The 24,727-nt window shown below is 38.8% G+C and overlaps 1 protein-coding gene across 2 annotated transcripts in view; it reads right to left on the bottom strand.

Annotated features, from left to right (window-relative positions):
- Positions 1-24,727, bottom strand: part of WDR7 (WD repeat domain 7) — a 240,191-nt gene that overhangs the window by 153,060 nt on the left and 62,404 nt on the right. For both annotated transcript variants that reach the window (XM_034442484.2, XM_034442485.2), the window contains 2 exons: positions 21,060-21,178; positions 17,580-17,703 (listed from right to left, as the gene is read on the bottom strand). In XM_034442484.2, the coding sequence (XP_034298375.2) occupies positions 17,580-17,703; positions 21,060-21,178 (243 nt within the window). The remainder of the gene's footprint in view (positions 1-17,579; positions 17,704-21,059; positions 21,179-24,727) is intronic.

Genomic DNA, 24,727 nt, shown 5'->3' with positions numbered 1-24,727 from the left:
TGTAGTGTAGGCTCACAGTAGTGAGCCAATACGTATCAGAACATACACACACATTCTCTCTCATTCACTCTCTCCCCCTCCCCCTCCCCTCTCTCTCTGAATGCTAAGAACTATGGTATGCTATGTCTTCTGCTAAGAACCTAGGGCCGTGATGGCGAACTTATGGCATGCGTGCCACAGGTGGCACGCGGAACGATATCTGTGGGCACGCGAGTGTTGCCCAAGCTCAGCTCCAGCGTGCATGTGTGCAACGGCCAGCTGATTTTTGGGCCTTCTGGGCCCACTAGAAGTCAGGAAACGGGGCATTTCCTGCCTCCAGAAAGTCTCTAGGGGGATGGGGAAAGCTGTTTTCGGTCTCCCCAAGCTCCAAGAAAACCTCTGGAGCCTGGGGAGGGTGAAAAATGGTCCTACCTGGCCCACAGTGGCAAAAGTGGGGGGAGCGCAGTGGGGCACATTGAATTATAGGTGTGGGCACACACGTTCACGACACACACACCCCGCTCCCCATGCTTTTGGCACATGACAGCAAAAAGGTTAGCCATCACTGACCTAGGGCCTATTTCTGTAGGAGAGCCTGAAAGTTGTTTCTCCATTCCAATGGAATAGAATTCTCAATAAGCAGAGGACAAATAGATTGAGACATAGGTAACTAACTTTCTCTAGCAGAAATGAACATAACTTTATTTATTTATTAAATTCGTTTGCTACCCATCACGCAGCAAGGAGACTCTGAATAGCTTGCAAAACCATAACATCTATACACCCCATATATATTTTAAAGCCATCCATGTTTCTTAAATGTAAACGTACTCAGGAACTTTGCAAGAGATGAACATCTTCTGTAGGACTCAGCAAGTAACAGAGTTTAAAAACATCTGGGTGAAGACTGGCCATGCCTGATACAGAAACAGAGAGCTTAGTTTCAATTATTACTTTTTTATCATTTACATTTCTGCATTATTAAATCTAAATCTCTGAAACTGAAGCCTTGTCATATGTATTTTATCCAGTTGAATGTTCATGTACAGATTCAAAAATTCACCTAAAAAGCACTTAAGGATTTTAAAGACAGGAAGTTGAAATCCCCTGACTTTTACGGAGAGGCAAATGCGAAGGTGAAGAATCGTTAACTGAAAACCAATGTGCATACCGTACTCAAAAGTCATCATTTCTGCACATCTACCGGTAACTGTGCACAGGACTGGAGTTTCCATTCAAATACAAATGGGCAGAAGCATAATTGGAATAAATAGATAATAATTTAAATCTTCCAGATGTTGTTGAAGAAAAACAAATTTGGATCGATGAATTCATCAAGAGGTGTGTGTGTGTGTGTGTTTGTACGTGATGGTGGAAGCAATTGGCACACGTATCTGAATAAATAAGAATGTGCTAATATTGAAAGATGCAAGACTTTCTGTGGTTTATTTTCAGACAGAAGGTTTGTATTTATTGGAAACAGATTTCTGCAGTGACTGACCAGTGCTGCCCCACACTCCATGACAGACAGACTGCCTGCTTCACATTAATTCACTTCACACTATTTCTATCGATCCACAGTCAGTTCCCCAGTCTCTCTGCACACATTGCCTGTCTGGCTGCCTACATCCACATCAGCACATATACACAAAGGCCACAGAAAGATAACCTTTTGCTTTCCATTAAAGACACAGTAGCCATTTTTTTTTTCTATCTGCAGCAACATCAGACATATAAATATACCGGAGTTTCTATTACCTGCTGGACAAATCGAGTACTCAAAGATTTCAAATACATTCCAATGTTGCTGTCTTTAAAAAAAAAACAAAAAACAAAAAAACCCAGCGTTTTTCACATTTTAAGAAAAGATGTTTCTTTGGCCAAAAAAAAGAGAGCGAGAAGTATCAGTGAATATTGTGCAGCTTGGATGGAAGGGAAAAAGTGGAACAATAGATGCACAGAAAAGAAATTGTCATGATATATAGTATTGCAGTCTGAAGCATTAACCTGAACACAGATGAATCTGGATTGTCTGTTTCGGTAAGAGATTTTTCTAAGATTCGGGTGAATTTAAATGCATAGCCAAATCCAAAGCATGCTTTTAGCTGAAATATAATCATGCAGTAATTGTAAGAATTGGACATACAAAAAAACATATAAATGCACTGCTTGAATGTAAACACTGACATTAGAAGATCTTTTGGTAATGCTAGTGGCATTTCTTCCCAAAGAAATAAGCAGAAAAATCGTAACAATCTAACAACTATAATCAAGTACTGATATGCATATATTCACCAACCAAAACGTTGATGACACTAATGCTGGGTTTTAGGGGTCCCAATAAATAGATTTGATATTCAAATTCGGTTTAGAACACATTGTTTGTACTCGCATATCCACAGATTGGTCAATTAACACTGTCTTTCTGAGCTTGCACACTAATCCATTACAGGTAGTCCTTGATTTACAACCAATGGTGGGATTCAGCCAGTTCGTACCACTTCGAGAGAACCGGTTGTTAACTTTCTGAGCAGTTTGGTGAACTGGTTGTTGGAAGAAATCATTAGGGCAGAGAACCAGTTGTTGAATTATTTGAATCCTACCACTGCTTACAACCATTCATTTAATTTTTTTTTTATTTTATTTTTTATTTTAATTTGATTTATATGCCGCCCTTCTCCGGAGACTCAGGGCGGCTTACAATGCGCTAAGCAATAGCCTTCATCCTTTTGTATATTTATACAAAGTCAGCTTATTGCCCCCACAAACTGGGTTCTCATTTAACCTACCTTAGAAAGGATGGAAGGCTGAGTCAACCTGGAGCCTGGTGAGATTCGAACCTGCAGTAATTGCAGGCAGCTGGTCTTAATAACAGGGTGCTTTAGACCACTGTACTACCAAGGCTCCATTTAATTAACATTTGAAGCTACAATGGTACTGGAAAAAGTGACTAATCACTGTTTTTCACACTTATGACCGCTGCAGCAACTCCAGGTTCACATGATCAAAATCCGGACGCTGGCTCATATTTGTGACGGTTGCAGTATCCCAACCAACCTTATGACAAGCCAAGTCAATGGGGAAGCAGATTCACTTAACAACCATGTTACTAATTTATCAAATGCAGCGATTCACTTAACAACCGTGGCAAGAAAGGTTATAAAATGGCATGAAACTTGCTTAACAACTGATTTTCTTAGGATCAATTGTGGCCGTAAATCAAGAACTACTTGTATTATGGCTAACTTTGCGTAACTTGCTAGGCCAAGCTTCCCAATCCTGGATGTTCTAGGGAAGTATGAAAGCAGGAATTCTCAGCAATACCCTTTCTATGTGGGAAATTTGAAGAGCTAAAGTGTTTGTTATCTACAGGATATGTAAGGTGGGAAAGGCTAGGGTGAGTTAAAATCTGTCTGGCCTGTTTGTGGACTGTTGCATTCCTAATTCCAGGTGCTATGAAACTAGGGCATATTTTAAAATACTGTTCCCAATCCTTGATGAAGGTAAATCTAATAAATCAATACTTGACTTAGAATTAAGGTTCACTGAAATATTTCGGCCAAATGACCCAATCAGTCAGAGTCTTTGCTAGGTTAACTGCCAAATGAGAGAAAATCCCCGTGCTTCTGAGGCTGTCAACAATTTGTTTATTGTCAATTCATTTGTGAACTGAACAGCAGTAAAAAGCACCATAAAAATAAATATATCATAGATTAAGCATGCAATTTTAAGGATGCAAATACTAGCTCTATCAATGTATACTATAGAGCAGGGTTGTCAAACTGGATTTTTTTGAGGGCCGGATTAGCCTTGTAGTTCTCCTCTGTGGGCCGGCCGAGGGGGGATGAAAGGGGGGGGAGATGGGACAGACGCCTCCTGCAGCACTTTGCAGACCAAAATAAGGCGCGGGGGACATGCAAGACCTCCCGCACCCTGTTTTGGCCAGCAAAGTGCTGCAGGAAGCCATCCAGGCTGAAAATGAGACACAGGGGGCCTTGACGGGGTGCACCCCCCCACACTCCATTTTGGTCAGCAGAGTGCTTCAGGAGGCCATCCAGGCTGAAAATGGGGTGTGGGCGGGCCTCAGGTGGCCCTCCCACGCCCCGTCATGGCTTCCAGAAGCAATGCTATTTCCAGGCCGGCCCTGCAGGCCAAATTTAAGCACCCTGCGGGCCCGATGTGGCCTGTGGGCCTTGATTTGGACACCCCTGCCATAGAGGATGCTGTCACAAATATGACTGCAATGTTAAGGCCAGAAAGGATAATGAAAAGGACAAACCCTAGCATCAGAAAGCTGAGGAAGCCTTTATACTGTGTTTCCCTGAAAATAAGCCTTCCCCCAAAATAAGCCCTCCCTGAAAATATTTAAACGCATGCGCAGTTGGTCCCCGCCATTTCCTCTGGTTAGGGTTAGGGAGACAGAACTGGAAATCAGGTAAGATGGCAAGAGGAGCCCCATCTTGCTCCACACACCCCAAAATAATAAGACCTCCCTGAAAATAAGACCAAGTGCTTATTTCGGGGTTCAAAAAAATATAAGACAGGGTCTTATTTTCGGGGAAACACAGTATTAAAACTTTACAGTATGCATAACCCGATCTGAAATCCAGATTGCCAATTTTTCTTTTGTAAAAAGATGAACAACTATCAAAAACCACAACGGAAACAAAGAGCTTTCATCTCTCGGACAAAACAAGATTATGCTATATGGAAATCTTGAAGGTGGGGAGTTTAAACAAAAATCAATCATCAAGACACTAAAAGCTACATAGAACTTCACTGAAGAAAGCTATAAAATTACTAGGTATTTGAACTGTTTACTCTGGAGTGCACTTTCATTTTAGTACATGATGTAGCATGGAGATGTATACATTCAGACGTAGCAATGAGTTTGATGAGGACTGTTCCCATAATTACAGCATCCACAATACTGGTATTTAATAGTTTTGATTACCAATTAATATCTTGCATTTAATAACCCAAAGGTGCTTTTTCAAGAGGCAACTGGACTTTCTGGTTTTTCTTTGAAGACGTTTCACTTCTCATCCAAGAAGCTTCGTCAGCTCTGACTGGATGGTGGGGAATGGAAGGATTTATACCTCAAGAAGTTTCTTGGACGAAAAGTGAAACATCTTCAAAGAAAAACCAGAAAGTCCAGTTCAGGGGTGGATTCTAAATTTTTTTACTACCAGTTCTGTGGGTGTGGCTTATTTTGTGGGTGTGGCTTGGAGGTCATGTGACTAGGTGGGCATGGCTAGCTGGTCAGAGTCATTTCTGGAAGGTCCTTGCACTTACGACCAGTCCTCGCACTTACGACCCGACTCATTTGTTTGCTTTTAACACTGATCAGCTGTAGGACGGCCCTTTGAAGCCCCGCGGCAAGAGTTTAAACAGTTTTTTTCCCTCTAGTCATCAGCTGGGACTCAGGAGGCAGCAAGAGATTGGGGGTGGGACCAAATAAAAGGTAAGAATAATGTGGGGGGGTGGGAGGGAGAACCGGTTCGGTGACGTCATATCATCACCGCTACCGGCTCGGCCGAACCGGACCGAACCGGGAGGAACCCACCACTGGTCCAGTTGCCTCCTGAAAAAAGCACCTTTGGGACAACCATGACCTGGATGACTGAGAATCTCCATAGACATCTTGCATTTAAGTTATGGCATTGGTATGCTCACTGGACCAACAAAGGCGGGTGAGGATGTGGGGAGAGGGGAGTCTCATGTTTTGTTGTTTTTTTTAAACAAAAGGTCTGTTCGTTTTAAGAAGTATCAAAACCTTGGCAGATTTTTCTAAGGCAACAAAGGATTTTGTGCAATCTCATTTCTTGGCAGTCTTTTGTTTCTGCTTTTCCAATGTCAAAGCTGGAAAATATTGCTGACCCATGAACTAGTGATTGCGGTGTTCATTTCTTTTCATTTTTCCTGTTTAAGTGTGACTTTTCATTTTTTTTAAAAAATATACATTTTATTTTTAATCTTTAAAAATCCATTATGGCAAGAGAGTACATATGATGCTGCCACAAGTAAACATACACAGGAAGAAAGTGCAATGACCACACTTAGGAAATACACTTATAATCTAAATTTAATTTGGTTAGCCTGGAGGCATCTCATATTGGTTCATCTGGCTACATAACTAATCGTACCCAAAGGTTGCAAATGTATTTATTTGCTGTTTTTTTTTTAAATACAAAAAAAATAAAGACATGCTTCAGTTCCCTGAAGTTCAAGATAATTTTACAGAAACCACTTTACCCAATCAATGTGAATATTAATGAGGAGGCAAGAGTAGAGCAGCTCTTCTTAAAAAAAAGAAAGAAATCAAAAGAATTTTGTAAGAGATCCTCAATGCACAGCACAAAGGCAACAAATAGCCAAGGAAAATAATGGAGGGAAAAGCCTCCCAATAAAAGCTCAAAGATAAAGATGAATCGGAATTCTATGTAATACATTTTATGTATTACATTTAATTCTACTGGAATACATTTTATAAATGGGTAGAGAAAAGGAGGAATGTAGGGATAGAGAATTAGAAACAAAGTGAAAAAAAGAGGAGAAAAATAAATAAAATAATATAAGAAATATTAGATAGGAATAAATTGGATTTGAATAGATACGAAGGGAATATGTATGTAACTGGAGTGTGACTGAATGTGCAAAATGTATATATGGAATATGCATGATGTTATATTGTAATATACACGAAAGAAAAAGTGTTAGAAAAATATGTACCAGACAAGTCGTACCAAGTCTAATGTTTTTAAATTGTATATTTAATAAAATTTAAAAAAATAATAAAAAAAACCCCTCCCAATAAAGATGAAATGTCCATCCTTCAACCCACATCAGTTGTGCTAAAAAAAGAAAAAGAAAAGAAAGAATTATGTAGAAACTCAATGCAATCTGCATTTGGCAAATTATACAACAGGGGAAACTGTAAATATTTTCTTCCATAGATTTGCATAGATTGAGAAAACAAAAGCAAACCCACAATAACTCTCAAAAATATTAAAAGTACATCAGCAGGTGGACCAGGTATTGTTCCCGAGATATTACATTTACATAGTTGCTGATACCTTTCAAATGTTCTGATGGGTCCAGTTGTTTTTCTGATAAAAACCACCATCCCAAAGGCTGTTGAATGAATGGCATGTAGGCCAAGAAAAAAATTTAAGGCAAATTTAAAGCTGTTGATTTTCAGCCACAAGACTTCAAACATAATATATTTTGAGCACTAAACTCCACAACACCTCAGGTAGAGTTTGGAATAAGATGGGAGGCTATATACATGTTTGTTTGTTTTTAAAAAAAATTGAAGGATGAAAATTTCAGGTTGTAACTACAATGGACATACCATCACAAATTGTTTTAAGGCTCAGGTCTGCGTAAAATAACCATAGTAAACAAAATAGCAAACAAAAGCTTAATAATAACAATAACAACAACAACGACAATAGCAGGAGCCTGTAGAACCATCTGATGTGTATCTTTTCCTTTATCTTTTGCTTATTATAAGAACACGGGAAATGCATTTTGAATGTGTATTTCTAGGACAGCCCATCTGGTTCTACCATTCATCTTTCATTCAAGTTATAATCCTCTCAATGCTTCATCACAGCAGGATATATAAAAAGTTAAAAAGAAAGTCTACAATTAGACAGAGTTTTAACTTCAACGTTCAGGAGTTAATTTGATTGCAAATAGAGCTTTAACCATCTGCTGAGCAATGTATTTCAGAGGTCTAATAGAGCGTGAATAGTCCCAAATAGAAAGGAAAAATATTCAAGTGACTGGAAACGAAAGTTTAAAAATGAGATGTCAGTACCACACAAATAGTAAACAACAAACAAACAAACAAACAAACATGGAAATAGGATTAAATGAAGAGTTAATTTGGGATATTTGCCTTCCTAGCACTATTGAATTGTTTAAAACAATTTAAGCTAAAGGATAGAGCGATGGCCTACAAGGTTCTTCTGATTTAGTGTGGCGCGATTGGTAGGCTATAGACTAGCAGTCCGAGTTCTAGTTTTCCCTTAAACATGGAAGGCAAGTGGATGATTTTATAGCAATTATTTTAGGTCAGCACAACGTATCTCGTCATGTTACTTTTGTGGGCAAATAGGAGGAGGGAACACTATGCATGCCACCTTGAATTCTAGAAAACAAATGAAACATACACATCCTGACTGCCGTGCCCGACTACAGGAGAAGTGAGCGGTATTGCTGAATCACAACAGTGAAAGGAGCAGCCAAAACTAAACTTGGAACCTGGAACTTTCAAATGGAAAAATCAAAGTTATAAACAAGGGCTGTAGCTCACTCGTTTCTTAACTAAGTGTTTCAAAAATATTTTGCAATTATAGACCACTTCATCAAAAATTGGAAAGTACTGTATGAAGACCACTCAATTATTTCTTTCCCTACTTTTTATCTTTAGAGCATGGGAGTTCAACTTTTTTGGAGAGTAAGATTAATGATTATAATTGTATTTGGGTAATTGCCAGTGGTGGGATTCAGCCAGTTTGCATCGGTTCGAGCAAACCGGTTGTTAAATTACTCCTCCGCTATCAAAGTGGATCTTGGGCACTGCGCTGCAAGGGAGAAATGGGCAACGGAGTGGCTGGTGTGAGGGAAGGAGAAGGCCGCTTTCCCTCTTTCTTCTCCCTGCTCCTCCTCCTTCCCTTGTGCCAGCCGCTCATTTCTCTTTCCCATTTCTCCATTGCAGTGCAGCGCCCAGGATCCACTTTGATAGCGGGGGTGGGTGGTGGGTGGAGGTAATTTAACAACAGATTCTCCCAGGGTCAGGTTGGCTATTGTGGAAGGCTCATCCCGCATGTGCGGCAGAGCTGGAGGATGGGAATGGGCCATGCTTCCCATGACAGCCAACCTGACCCTGGGTGAACCAGTTGTTAAATTATTTGAATCCCACCACTAGTAATTACCCATCCTCTCCATTTTTAAGTCTTGTCAGCCTACAATTTGCACCAAAAAATCTAATTCAAAATTATGTGATATCAAAGGAACCGATTGACAGTGAATATAGAAGAACAGAATTGCGAGTGGCAAGTAGACTCTGGACGGATCATCTAATTGATGATGAATGTGGACAGGCAGGGGCTGAGATGATGAAGAGGTCTTGAGTGGTGAGGTTAAGGTGACTGTAGACTACTAGTGCCCAGGTGTATGTGAAACAGATAACTTCTTTCATCATTAGCCATGCTGCTCAAGCCAGCTAGATGTTCATTGAAACAAACATCTGAATGGTCATAGGATCCACTTTCTTGTTCTATATAAAATAATTAGCATATATGCACATCACTGTTATTTGGTTTCAAATTTACACAATGCTAGCGACTTTCTCAGCGATGCCAGTTGTAATTTCCTCTGATTGCATCTTGAACTTTCTGGATTTACATCTTGCTCCCCTTCTCTTTATATATTAGTAGAGTTACATCCTTTCTACAGTGTTAGAACATACATTCAAAAGAGTTCCATGACTGATTCCAGAGAGACTATATTCTTAGAAGGGCACAGCAGAGATGGCTGATAGAGGACAAGTTGCTCATGGCTATACCATGGACAAAATGGGATGCCTTTCCGGTCTCATTGTCATACGTTGAGTCTTCAGTTGAGAACCCAACTGAGTCCCTTTATAGCCTTTTTGCACCATATTGTAACATGTTTCAATACACATGCTGTGGTGCGCCAAGCTATTACAGGAGGCTCTTTAGCAGGCAGGATCATGTGGGGGGAACCTCCGAAAATCAATCAAAATCAAGACTTTCTAAAAAGAATCATAAACTGCTTGTTCAGGAATGAAAAGATGACAAACTGCTATGAAACACAGAAATTATTGTGTGTGACGTCATGCATCTTTACCCATATATTACATCAATAACAGTTGATGTATAATTTTTTTTCATACATTTATGGTTTAAGAAAAGAGAGTTTTGAATTAATTAAGGAAGTAATCAAGGGACTAATCATCATATATAATAGTGTTTTTAGGACATTAATGTGTCAAAGAAAATATGGAGACATTTGAACGAGGAGACTATATAATTACCACAATAAATGTGAAATAGCCTTGGTAGTACAGGGGTTTAAGGCACCCTGTTATTAAGCTGGTTATTAAGACCAGCTGCCTGCAATTACTGCAGGGTTCGAATCTCGCCAAGGCTCAAGGTTGACTCAGCCTTCTATCCTTTCTAAGGTAGGTGAAATGAGGACCCAGTTTGTGGGGGCAATAAGCTGACTTTGTATAAATATACAAAAGGATGAAGGCTATTGCTGAGCACATTGTAAGCCGCCCTGAGTCTTCAGAGAAGGGCGGCATATAAATCAAATTAAAAAAAAAAAAAATAGGGAAGGGGGGAAGGAAGGAAGGAAGGAAGGAAGGAAGGAAGGAAGGAAGGAAGGAAGGAAGGAAACAGGAACATATTCAAAATGGCAATAAATAAATAAAAATAAAAAACTCAAATACAATCTCTATTCCTGCATTCAAATGTCCAGGATCTATGCATCAATAGGCTGTATGCTGCAACAGAGATATTTACTTAGTTCTTAAGAACATAAATTAAATGTTTTCAACTAATATCCAGTGAAGTCAAGACGAACTATGCTAAAAGTTTTTTACAAGATAAAAAAGAGGGATAAATAAAAATAATAACAAAAATGTTTGCAAGACAAACATGAGCTTGAATTAATGATTATGTATGGTATTTTATACTTAGATAATGTTCATTTCTTGGGTGACTGTAAATGCCACATTCACGGCTCTATGAATGAATAATAACCCAACCCACAGCCATTTTGTGAGGTTTCCACAGCCCATTTTATGGAAAGTTCTAAAATTAAAAAGTTAGACAGAGACAGTTCACATTATCACTAGAACATTAGAATATTTGTGATACAATCCACACAATAAAAGGTAACATGTACCACAATCACATAACTACTAAAATAACATTTGTACAATACTTAGTGATGATATATATCTACAAGGTCACCTGTTCCAAGCGTCCATCTATTAAGAACCAACAGAAAAGGCATGTTACAGGTTCCTTCTATCAGGAGCTACCCTGAGACAATTTCTTATTCTCTCTCTATCAGTGTTTCTTAACCTTGGCAACTTTTAAGTCATGTGGACTTCAACATGCTAACTGGGGAATTCTGTCGGCTCAAGGTTCTTGAGAATACTTGGCTTAAAGTTACCAAGGTTGGGAAACACTGCTCTATATATACATGCATGAGGTGGCGAGGAGAAGTGAGTTGCATACAAAGAAAGGTACCAAACATTCTGACCTCAAAATGGGTTTGAGTTCTGGCAGTTATCTGCTGTCTCAAAAAGCATTCAGAAAATATTCCTGGACATCTAGAATTGACCTATTTCATGGTTGGCCCATTTCTGAAACACCTCTTTTGGGGTCAGAATATTCCCTCTAGTCTGTAGTCCAAACTGCAGGTATTCTATGAAGGAAGATTTAATACAGATACTGTAATGTGAATCCTTGTTTAACAGTATCCTTATTTCTATAATTTAAACACTAGATGGTCATTTTAAACAGTCCAAATGACAGAATGGGAAGGATGCTATTTATAAACTTCAATTAAAATTCTGTGCAGCATTTATTAAATCTGTAACCTTGAGTTCTAAACCAGCTATAAAACATATTTTGGAAAACTGAAACTTACTGACAAGGGATACTCCTAGAAGAATTTAATTAAACTGGTTTCTGGATTAAGCAACACTGAAATTGTTGATGGCACCTTAGGGCTAATGATATTAGTGAGCATTATAGTAATAAATGGGTGATATTAGTTGTTCTGAATGGTATGGTATTGATTTGTGCCATTCATCTTCTTCTGATTTGCTGAAGAACGGAGCTTTTTATAATGCTAATGGAAATTAAGAGCTTTACAAACACAGCACATGAATACATGGACATATCTTAGCAACCAAGCACTTAGGAAGGACTGAAATATAAATATACATGTATTCATTCCTAGATTAGTTTGGTGGCAGGCTATGTGAAGGCTTGTACATCTCTCTCTCCCTCCCTCCCTCCCTCCCTCCCCCCCTCTGTATTTATATATGTTGATCCTATAATTAAACTCTTTAGGCTGCTAACACAATTAAAGCAGTTTAAAAATGTCAAAAATAAAATAAGTAACATAAATCTGCTACAGTGCTCTAATACTCCAGATCAAAACAATCTGTAAAAGTGGATAATACAATTGGAAAATTATATGAGTAGGTTAAGTCCTTAAAAAATAATATTAAAATCTTAGCATGGCATGAAAGTACTATAGCATACAGGTATTACGTGATCCTCCTTAGGGCAAAGTCTGTCCATAGATAAGGTGCCATCATGGAAAAACTTCGTTACTTATAAATTACATGTTATTCTTTATGTCTAATCTCAGTTAGCACAGGCATAGTCTATATCAGTTGCTGTTTCAGAAATAACGTATTGTAATAATCTTTGTTTTATTTTTGTAAGCTCCCCAGAGTCACTGAGATTGACTTGGGAGGCCGTGTAAATATTCTTAAATAAAATAAATAAACAATCCATGAGAGTGACCTCAGCAGCCATATAAATTTTCTTAAATAAAATAACTAAATAATCCAAACGGGAGGTATCAGGTTGTAAATAATTAAAATAAGCCTAAAGATAAAGGTTTTCCTGTCTCTGACTTTAGGGGGAAGTGCTCATCTCCATTTCTTGGTCAAAGGGGCCAGCGTTGCCTGAAGACATTTTCCATGATCATGTGGCCATCATGGTTATATACCAAAGGCGCTCGGAATGCTGTTACTTTCCCACCAAATGGTACCTATAAATCTACTCGCATTTGCATGCTTTCAAACTGCTAGGTAGGCAGCTGGGGCAAGAATGGGAGATCACTCCATCGCACCCTCCCAAAAAAATAAGACTACTTTTGTTGTTCTCTGTGGGGGCACCTACGATTTGGAACGAGCTCCCCCCGGAGATACGTAGGATCCCGGATCTGCGCACCTTCCGCCGCGCGCTTAAGACTTTTCTATTTTATCAAGCTGGCCTGGCCTAAATCTTCCCCCTTTTTAAATGTGGAAATTTTAAATTTTTAAATTTTAAATTCGTCTTTTTATAGGGGTATGGGTAAGGCATTTTAAATTGGGGAGCCACTTTAGATTTAATTCTGTTTTAAACGTATTTTAATTGTTTATATTGTATGTTTTTAACTTTGGCTGTTCACCGCCCCGAGTCCTTCGGGAGAGGGGGCGGTATAAAAATCTAATAAATAAATAAATAAAATAGAGTCATAATTTTGCTCACTGGCAAGAGATTTTTTTCTCTCTGCCTACAACTATCCTCATCTCTCCTGCTCATGTGTTCTACTGTATAGACAGTATAAAAGAACTATATGAACTATTTTTATAGGTGTGACAGGCACTTCCATTTCAATAACTCTAGATATAACATTTGAACATATCAAGGGCTATAAATATAGATTTGCTAACTCTCTAGAACAGAGGTGTCCAATCATGGCTGGCTGAGGAATTCTGGGAACTGAAGTCCACAAGTCTTAAAGTTACCAAGGTTTGACATCCCTGCTCTGGAAGCCAATAACTTGGCACCCGCAGAAGAAGAAATCTTGTAATGGTTAAGAAGTTTCTGCCTATATAGGAATTTAGTAGGATAAACATTTAAATATTTTCTACAAGAAATCTGAACCTAGATAAAGACTTATTTTAATGAGTAATGGTTTTTTCTTTTCTTAAACAAAAGCTTGTTTACAGTTGCCTTTCAATTAAAAATTAAAAATTAAAAATAACAATAAAATACAATATAGCATTATCTTGTTCCTATCTATATTGCATATTTTTATTCTGTTTTCCAGGCCTGAGAGGGGAACACTGATAAAATAAAAATAATCACAGGTATGAAGGGATACCTGGTGTACTGATTGGTTGGTGTCTAGCAGAGCAGAAGCATTGCCGGAACTGGCAGTGGCAGTGAGATCTGGTAGCATTGGAGGTATTCAATTGAATATCTTTCTGTGGTGAATTTATGACTTTAAAAAAACCCATTGGTCAGCTGCACAATACTGGTAGGCCACATACAGCCCATAGGCCATATCTTGTTCAGGCCTGCTTTCTGCTATGTTGTGAACCGCTTATAGTCATTCTGGAGTCAGGCGGGGCCAAATCAAATAACTCAGTTAGTAAATCCCAAAACCTAATATATAAACAGTAAGAAATACAAATAAAAAATATATGTTGCTTCAACTTTCAAATATTTTTCCAAAACAGATCTTGGCCTGTGTTGTGTATAAATCTTGATATTTATTCATTTATTTTTTTTTTGGAACATGTGTTTTATGGTTTATGATTTCCTATCATCCTAGTTTTTATTGTTATTATGAACTGCCCAGAGTAGCGTTTTAAGAAGGACAGTCATACATAACTTATAAATCAACAAACATATAAGGTTTGTGTGTGTCTGTGTATACGCAAGAGGAGAGAAACCAAAACACTAATGTGCTCTAATCTGTAAGTACATTAATTAATCTTCCCTTACGTTGGGTATCGTTTAGTTGGACGGATGTCAACTCCCAAAATTCTAAACAATAGTCATGCTAGCTGAGTAAATCTGTGAATTGAAACTCCTATATCTGAAGTCATGTACATTCTGGAGAAGGTTGCTTGAGGCCACCATTCCATGACCTGCATGCATGAAGTTCTGCTGGAAGGAAATCTCTCATCTTCCTTCTCTATGTGCTACAAGAAGCACTTTAAGAAACAGTGGTTTCTTAACATGGAATCTGCTTTCTGTTCTTTTACTTTATTTCACTAAAGTGTTACAGGGATCATTCAACAATTGATGCTGATACTGCAATTAATGTAATGCCTGGAAATGGCAGCTGATCTTAACTAAATTGGAAAAATGCAACGAGACTATCCTTGTTTCCGGAGACAAGCTGTTGGAGAGAAGGAACATAATCTTCACGTGGTAAAAAAAGTAATGATTATGAATTCTGAAATATGGACACAAATGGGGACACAACAGGATGAATTTACACAATTCTTCCCACAAAACTGTCATATTGCAACCCTACATTCTCCACCACAAATGCTCGTGACGTTGCATTCTACCTTCATCTGGAGTGTTCAACTTAATATGGCTCGAAAGCAAAACATTGCAATTTAAGAATTTATCAAATTAAATCCTGCCCCTCAATGTTGTTATTATTATTTGGGAAGTGTGAGGAAATAAAGTTGTCTATTTCCAAGTAAATGATCTTGTAAAAAGATCATCTCCAAAACACATTCGTTTCATAAAAAAACACCCATTTCAAAAAGATAGTCTAGACATGTGAAAGGATTATCTAGCCTAATTACTAAAATGGCTGTTTTAGGCTTCATGAAACGACAATTAATTTGTTATAAAGAGTTTTCTTCCATTTTTATTAATGATATCTTGTGGCTAATAATGTAGGGTTAGTCTTAAACTGTTTTGTGGGTTAAGAAGCTGATTTTATTCACAGCATAGTTAAGATCAGCTACCATTTTCAGACATAAATTGTAAAACCAAATGGAAATTACAGCTTTTACTCTCCCATCTTCTAACTGCATCAGAGAAGGGCAAAACATATGCCAGAAGCTCAAGGTGACTCCTTCCTATTACGGACAGGTTATCATGGTAGCTGATGCAGCCAGCCTTTGCATTAAACCGAATACCAAGGAATATTGAGGGTTATTTTGAGAACAGCTCAGAATGATGTTATATAAATCTAAATTATGTAAGTCATTTAGACTTAACAAGATCATGATACATCTTTCAAAGAAAATCAATTCAAATTTAAACACATAAAGCAGTCTGGACAAGAAGGAAATTAAACAAATTCCAACCCAGCAAAAAAAAGGGACAAGATAAATTAACTGAAACGGTCTCGTAGAAGGATTACTTCACAAGTTTTAAGGTGTGAGGCAGATGAAAGGTTTCGTGCCCAAGGTTAATTCACAAAGTTGACTTAATTCAGAATAAATGACGGGACGTAGCCATGGAATTGCCATTGGGTTACTAGTCAATTTGATCTCAACTTGCAATCTTTTCCGGCTCTAAACTGACAGACAGCGAAGGAAAAAATGATCTTATCTATAAAAAAAGAACCCTTCATGTTTAAAAGGACAATTGAGATAGGAAGCTCCAAGAACATAGCATATTCTTACAAAGCAAGACAAGACTGCAAAGGTTTATTAGAAAAGCAGCGTCACAAACACAAGCCTATATTTGCATGTACTGTATTCTTCAATTAGGACCAATAAATAAAATGTCTGTTAGATACATATTAAAAACCACAGAACATTACACTTCTCTGACTGGTTTCAGTGCACTCACCGAAGACATAGTATGGAAATGAGAATGGGCAGTTTTGAAAGCTGCTAGAATATTCTTAAAAAGAGATTCTGAAATATGCTATGTAAAACCTTGGTCATTGAGTGGAAATACTGTTGAATGTGAAAGTCCATGAAATCCAAATATACATAATTCATATAAATGATAGTCAACATGAGTTGCATCCGTTTACATCTTTTGTACAATTATGTAATTATGCAGACAACATGAATTAATATGTCAGTTGTTTGGATGGTTTCCAAAAAGGAAGGGGGAGCTTTGTCTATTGTTTTGGGAACAAAAATCCAAAATACATTTTTGTTCATTGCGTCTGTGGTTTCCTGAATTGAAGTTTTAATATATAGAGTTTTAGGATACTAACTAAGTTTCAACTGGTATTATTGCTTTCTTCAAATATTGCTGAATTTTACATGATGCATAACCTAAGAGATGCATAACCTAAGAGACACAATGATTATTTTTAAATGTACACATTTAAAGAGATTTTTAATGGTTTTTTAAGAGGATGCTGAACCATAAGAATTATCTGTATTTTAAACTATTGTTTTGACTATACACACATACACATGTTATTTCCCAAAGAAATATTTTTTTTTAAATTTGATTTATATACCGCCCTTCTCCGGAGACTCAGGGCGGCTTACAATGCGCTAAGCAATAGCCTTCATCCTTTTGTATATTTATACAAAGTCAGCTTATTGCCCCCACAACTGGGTCCTCAATTTACCTACCTTAGAAAGGATGGAAGGCTGAGTCAACCTTGAGCCTGGCGAGATTCGAACCTGCAGTAATTGCAGGCAGCTGGTCTTAATAACAGGGTGCTTTAGACCACTGTACTACCAACAGTTTTGTTTTAAAACAAAACTGTTTTAAAAGGTAGTCTGGAATTGCTCTGTTTAAACCAGGGGTCTCCAATCTTGGCAACTTTAAGCCTGGTGGACTTCAACTCCCAGAATTCCCCAGCCAGCTTTGCTTTAGAATTCTGGGAGTTGAAGTCCACCAGGCTTAAAGTTGCCAAGGTTGGAGACCCCTGGTTTAAAACATTCCTGACCTCTCCTCACCTTTTTGCATTATCGTGATCTATTAATTCTGAAGTTCAATGAAATTGCATATATTCTCAAATGGATCTTTTTTTTTTTTGTTCCGTATTAGTTCATGTCACACAGCAACTAACAAGCAAATGCAGAAAATGCTCACGTGATATAACACTGTCCATATACTGAGGTAAATAAGGAGCCCAGGTATCAATGGCTTCCTTCCTGCCCGCCTGCTCAATTCTCCTCAGCTCTGCTAACAGTAAGGCTTGTGCTGCTTCTCTTACCTGAAAATCCAAACAGAATAGGCATTGGTTCAGTTAAAGCACTGAAAGAATGGTAGAAAAAAGGGGCAACACAGGGAGGCACTTCAAAAAAAAACATTAATAGTAACTAACCAGATGGAGTAGGGACACAATGGCTCAGTGGCTAAGATGCTGAGCTTATTGGTTGAAAAGTCGGCAGTTCAGCGGTTCGAATCCCTAGTGCCACATAATGGGATGAGCTCCCGTTACTTGTCCCAGCTTCTGCCAACCTAGCAGTTCGAAAGCACGTAAAAAAATGCAAGTAGAAAAATAAGGACCACCTTTGGTGGGAAGTTAACAGCGTTCCGTGCGTCTTTGGCGTTTAATCATGCCGGCCACATGACCATGGAGATGTCTTTGGACAGTGCTGGCTCTTTGGCTTTGAAATGGAGATGAGCACCACCCCCTAGAGTCGGGAACAACTAGCAGATATGTGCGAGGGGAACCTTTACCGTTACCTTTAACCAGAGGGAGTCTAGTAGCGCTTTTTCCTACGTATAAAGTATAAGCTTTTATGAGCTGTTCATGGCTTTTAAGGACATTGGTGGGGTGAAAAAAGGTGTTGCCAGACTCCTGTTTTTGTTTGTTTGTTTGTTTGATTTTTGTAGACAAAGCTCTTCACCAATAGCAGTAGCACTTGGACTTATACAGTATACCCCTCCATACTGCTTTACAGCCCTCTCTAAGCAGATCCATTAAGGACATTTCGCCACGGCCAACTCGCCATGGCCAGCTCACCATGGCCAACTCACCACAGCCAAGTTGCTGTGGCCAACTCGCTCCACAGGACAATTCGTCACGGCCAACTAGCCATGGGACAACTTACTGCAGAAATGGTGGGATAAAATCATTAAAGAAATGAAGCAAAAGGAGGGACAGACCGTAATGTGAATGACAAAAATTAAAATATTTTTTTAATTTATTTTAAATAATTAAATTGAATTGTTAAATTGTCCTGCAGCAAGTTGGTCATAGTGACTTGGCTGCTGTGAGTTGGCTGTGGCGAGTTGTCCCATTCTGTCTCTAAGACATTTACAGCAGGGGTGTCAAACTCGATTTCATTGAGGGCCAAATCAGGCCCTCAATCAGGCGCGGCCAGGATGGGCATGGCCAGCTCAACATCACTCGTTTTAGGGGCGCCTGTGGTGACCCGAGTGCGCTGCCAGTGAAAACAGGTTCCTGAGCTCCGTTTTTGGCTGCTACTGCCTCCTGCAACCCACTGCCAGCGAAAACGGAGCTTGAGAGGGCCACATGCAGCCCTCCCGAGCTCCGTTTTCACTGGCAGATGCACTGTGGGCCAGTCCTTTGCTGTTTCCAGGGTGGCCCCGCAGGCCAGATCGGAGCAACCCGGGGCCCGGATCTGGCCCCCGGGCCTTGAGTTTGACACCCCTGGTTTACAGAGTCAGCATATTGCCCCAACAATCTGGGTCCTCATTTTACTGACCTCAGAAAGATGGAAGACTGAGTCAACTTTGAGCCGGTCAGGACTGAACTGCTGGCAGTTGGCAGAGTTAACCTGCAATACTGTATTCTAAGCACTGCGCCACCACGGCTCTTACTAACAACTAACTAGCAACTAATCTGACAGCAAAGCTGTGCTGTATTTGATAAGATACATAAAATAAAAAGATTCTTCATAAAATTGAGCACTGGAGGAATAGGACATTTTGCTACTTCCCCAATATGGTTGAGATGCTGGGGGAAGAACCTCATGGCCACAGAACACCAACACTTTTTTAAATAACAAAAATACTTCCCATTATTATGCTGCCATTTTACCCATGGGACATGATGGCAGGAGTAACCAAAAGGTTTTGGGGTTCTTGCTTTTTGAATAATCAGGACTACTTATTTATGTTGAGATCAGCTTTTGCTGAAGGATTCCCAAAGATTCCAACGGTTACTCTCCCAAGCCAGTTTCTCTGATAAGATGAGACGGAGAGACAAATTTCCTACTCCACACAGACCTGGATTCCACCATCACTATACAACGTCAGCAATAGTTTTTCAATTAAGCTGAGACGCCAACTCAACCCCCTACTGCAAATGTCACAGATTGGCTCCTCATATATTTCTTTTAAAGCTGCACAATCAACATTTTTCCCCCTTTCTTCTTTTTGCCATAACAGCACAGATGTAATGTCAAGGCCAGATAGTCATTGATCAAAAATAGGGGACGCCAACTCCATTTGCCAGCTAGAGAAGTTACTCAGCACTTTCACCTTAGAAACTGGCCTAAAATAGAATGTCTTTTCTTTTGTTAAAATCACATCTAGCATTTGAAAACAGCCAAATCCTTCTTACAAACATGAATCATATGTATGTATGTATGTATGTATATGTTGTATATGTATATATATATGTATATATATATGTATATATATATATATATATATATATATATATATATATGCATATGTGTGTGTATATATATAATATATATGTATGTATATGTATGCATATGTGTGTGTGTATAAAATGTGTGTGTGTGTGTGTATGATTTCTCTCTGTCACCATTAGGTGCTTAAATATTTTAAAATATTTCTGAGAAGTGGGGGGGGGGGATCGGAATTAAAAGCAAAATAGACGAGAATATTTTTAGCCAGGGTTGAAATGAGGGCTCCTTGGTACTCTTCTGAGTTTGATGTTTTCTTGCAAACGTTTCATTACCAAACTAGGTAACGTCATCAGTTCACTGATGAGGCTACCCAATTTGGATAATGAAACGTCTGCAAGAAAACAATCAAACTCAGAGAGCATCAATGACCCTTAAATGCAACATTTCATGGATGTACAATCAGCCCAGTTTCCTGCACAGTGATATTAAGTGTTCCGTTCTCTACAGCTGCTCTTCCTGCCATCTTGCTTTTAAAATTAAGCAAAGTATCGAAAAGTATTAAAAAATAAATTTGCAGCAGTTATTGAACTGCTGATGCATGAACAGTAAACTAGCTGTGCCTTAATTCAAATACTGGAAGCTGTGTGTAGTTTATGGAAACAGGACAGTTCAGTTTTGAGTAAAACTTCCACATATTTGGATGGAACAATGGTGACATCCAGTGGCTGAAAAAAAAAATCTACTGTGCCTTCCTGTTCCCTGAAGTCTATCTTCCCATTTAACCAGAATATACTGTTGTCACACAGGGATGTTAACTCTCCATTTTACAAAACTGACCCGCAAATTGAATTGCATATACCTATATATATAAATCCAACCTTTAAACCAGAATTATAGTACACTTTTCTTGGAACAATATATCCAGTGTAAAAATAGTATTCCCTGTGCTGGCCAAGAGATTCATTTTTCCCTAACTGCCATCTCCAATAAAAAACTGTACCTCCAAGCATCGATCTTGCCATCTACGAGCCAACATTTCAAGGAGAGGTGGTCTAAATTGATCCAGGCCCAACAGGTCAGGGAGCATAACACAATGCATAGCAGCAAGCTGACTCCATCCTGTTAAGACAGGCAAAAAACACAACAATCACAATAGCAGAGGTAGTGGAAAACTGCTATGTTTACTAGCAGCCATAAGAACATTTCTCTATCCAGAACTTGCAACGGGTAAACAAGAAATACTTTTTCAGAATAAATAAGACTGAAGTTACACTAAGTGAAAAAGCTAAAAGCAATATATTGCTGTAAGTGAATACATAGTAATCTTTATAATCATTTTAGGCAATCAGTTAGTTGAACTATAATGCACTGTTATTCACATTTATTAGGGTATCTTTGCTTCCTTCCTTACCTGATACGAATAACTGTTACTTACCTCAACTGAATTTTAGATTAAAAACCTTTTGAAAAGGGCAACTTCCAATTTCACTCAAAAAACCCCCAAATTATTCTAATAATCATCTTTCCAAAATTGTACATTTGCATTTTTTTTAACCTACTGCTTATCTTATTGTTGAGATAAAGCGATGCGTAAAAATGATCAACAGAATACTGCTTTACTTTTCCCATTCTCCTTACCTCATTCCTACTGGAGATCAGGATCTGTAGCCCTGTCAAAATCTAATCTCATATGCCACTGCTATAAAAAGATTCAACCTAGATCCAAAGATGCACTTCCATCTGAGAAAAGCTTTTGCAGCTCAAAGAGACCATGAATACAAATGTTAAAAAAATGAAAACTATAACCATCACATTCTCCCCCCCCCCTCTCTCTCTATGATCATTTGCTGAGAAATAAACAAATAATGTTAAAACACTTTTTGTTTAGTGGAGATTTTGAAGAAGGGTTGACACAGAACCTCATTATAAGAGTAATCACCAGTTATACCGGTAATTCCTAATTCATTTTGAGATCTTATAAACCAATGCAGTCCACTTTCTCTTCCCCTCACACAAAAGACACCAACTGTTAACGCTATTGGGCAGGAGTGTCCAACCTTGGCAACTTTTAGACATCAACTCTCAAAATGCCCATCTAGCATAGCTGGTTGAGCAATTCTGGGAGTTGAAGTCCAGAGGTCTTAAACTTGCCAAGGTTGGGCACCCCTGGTATAAGGTATAGGGACAGGGTATCTAAATCTATGAACTGGGTTTGCTGCTTAAAAATAAGAAGGGATTGTATGGCAACAACTATAAATGGGGACACGGAGAGAACATTCATAACTGTTTCTTTCCATTGGTAATTCTCCACTGTCTACAGGATTATAAAGTGAATCAATAAGAAAAGAAGAAAAAGAAGAACAATGACAAACTGTCCCAAATCTGACTCTGAGATTGACCAAATAATATGTATTCACAATGAAGTATTGCCATTGTTGAAAATTACAAGATGTCTCCACTGAGTAGCACAAGAGACTCATTTTGAAACAAGAGGTCTTCATTTCCCATCAAAAAAATCAGGAGTTCAATCAATGAATTACTTTTCCATCTACAGATGCTACTTGATTACCAAGGCAATACACAAACACAATGACTGCAATCCTATCCTGCACCTGCCCAGCTTACCTGCACAGTTATCTGGAAATGAAATATTTTGTATAGGGTGTTGAGGATTAATGTCAGGGGCAGAAAGAGAAGAGGTTCCATTAGAGGGAAAGATAAGAGTTTTATAGATAAATGCCCTCTAATTTTCTTCCTGATACATACATTCTACATCTTAGGGAAAGGTAGCTTTCTCATGGTTTTAAATCCCTAGTTCTATGAACCCATCTTTCTAGTTGAAGAATATGCTAGATCACTTTACATACTCATACCTTTAACCTTCAATAATTGGGCTAAAACAGGGATGTCAAACTCGATTTCACTGAGGACTGCATCAGGGTTGTGCTTGACTTTGGGAGGCTGGGTGGGTGTGGCCATGGTGTGCGTGACCAGCTTGACGTCACTCATGTCGAGGGCGCCTGTGGTGGTCCGAGCGCTCTACCAGCAAAACCAGGCTCCTGAGCTCCGTTTTCAGCCATGACAGCCTCCTGCAGCCCTTTGCCAGCAAAAATAGAGCTTGGGGGGTGCATATGGGCCCCCAGGCCCCGTTTTTGCTGGCAGAGGGTTGCAGGAGGCCATCATGGCCAAAAAGGGAGCCTAGGAGGGCTGCATGCAGCCCTCCCAAACTCCGTTTGTGCTGCAGAAGCACCAAGGGCTGGTCCTTCACTGTTTCCAGGGTGGCCCCGCGGGCCAGATCTAAGCACCCCGTGGGCTAAAAGATACTTCCAAATATTTTCTAAGTCACTTTTTCTTCCCTCTCTAAAATTCTGAAATATGAAAGTCTGAAATATAATAAAAGATAAGACAGCAGCCTTTTCAGTATCTTGAAAAGGATTGCTGTTGTGGTGAAATCAGAGGGCAGGAATATTAGGCATGTACCTGCCTTAACTTATGTAGATAAGAAAGAAGGTATAAAATAATAATTAATATTTGGATAAAAATGCAAAACCCAGTCTAAACATCTGCCTGACTGTGCGATGAACCATAATAACACACCGTAATAACAAATATACTAGTCCGTAATATAAATCTATTTAGTGGAAATTTATGAGCAGATCAGGGGAAATGTGTAATAGAAATTAAACAATACACAGCTACCCAAAGTATAACTGTACACTAGCTATTAAATCTATAAGATAAAGACATATACTGCTACAATGTTTAAATAAACCATTAAAAGTGTAAGTTCAGTGCTGGTTATCATAGACACCAATCCATTATTTTTTAAAAGGAATTGATTTCACAATAAATTTATTGCTGTGCCAATATACAAGAGTCTAGATGTTGTACTTTCTATTTTTATTCATAATTTTAAAAAAACTGAAACTCCAGCAACTTTTCAGTCCAAGAAAAGATAGGATCAGGTTGACAAGGAATATAAACACGATCCAATTTCTCCACCTCAGCTAAGAGAAAGCAGCAGGGGAAGCCAACTTTAGAAGATATCTGAAGGGTGAGTTGAACAGTCTAGCTTCCGTGGCTGGAGTCCTGATGGGGTGCCCCATCTGCAGAAGGTCTGGATGGCAAAGGAAGGAAAGAGACTTCCAAAGGGGCTTTCTTAAAAGGCAACTGGATTTTCTTGGTTTTTTTTTTCCCTTGAAAATGTTTCGCTTCTCATCTAAGAAGCTTCCTCAGTTTGGAACAATCATGATCTGGATCAGGGGTCTCCAACCTTGGCAACTTTAAGACTTGTGGACTTCAACTGGGAGTTGAAGTCCACAAGTCTTAAAGTTGCCAAGGTTGGAGACCCCTGACCTGGATGGTTTGAGAATCTCCATTGAAGGAGAAGGAAACAGTCACCACTGCCATCCTTCTGCTTTCAGGAGCTGCAGTTATCACCAGCAGGTCGACTACTCAGAAGAAGCGGAAGCAACCCAGCAGTTTTCACCACAAGGGGAGGTGCAAGGTGAAGCCATGTTGTGGCATTGTCTCAGGGACTTGGTGGCTAGTGGTGTGTTCCTATGTCTGTGAGTCATGAGGCACTTGCATTACATGCATATGTTTAGTTAACCTCTACCTACTCCTCTAAGAGAAGTCAAGAGAAGAAGCAAAGGTTTTTTTTCCCCC

Source organism: Pantherophis guttatus, chromosome 2 (assembly GCF_059756535.1).
Source record: "Pantherophis guttatus breed Tessera chromosome 2, ASM5975653v1, whole genome shotgun sequence".
Classification (NCBI taxonomy): Eukaryota; Metazoa; Chordata; class Lepidosauria; order Squamata; family Colubridae; genus Pantherophis; species Pantherophis guttatus.
This window is presented reverse-complemented; position numbering and strand designations above follow the sequence as displayed.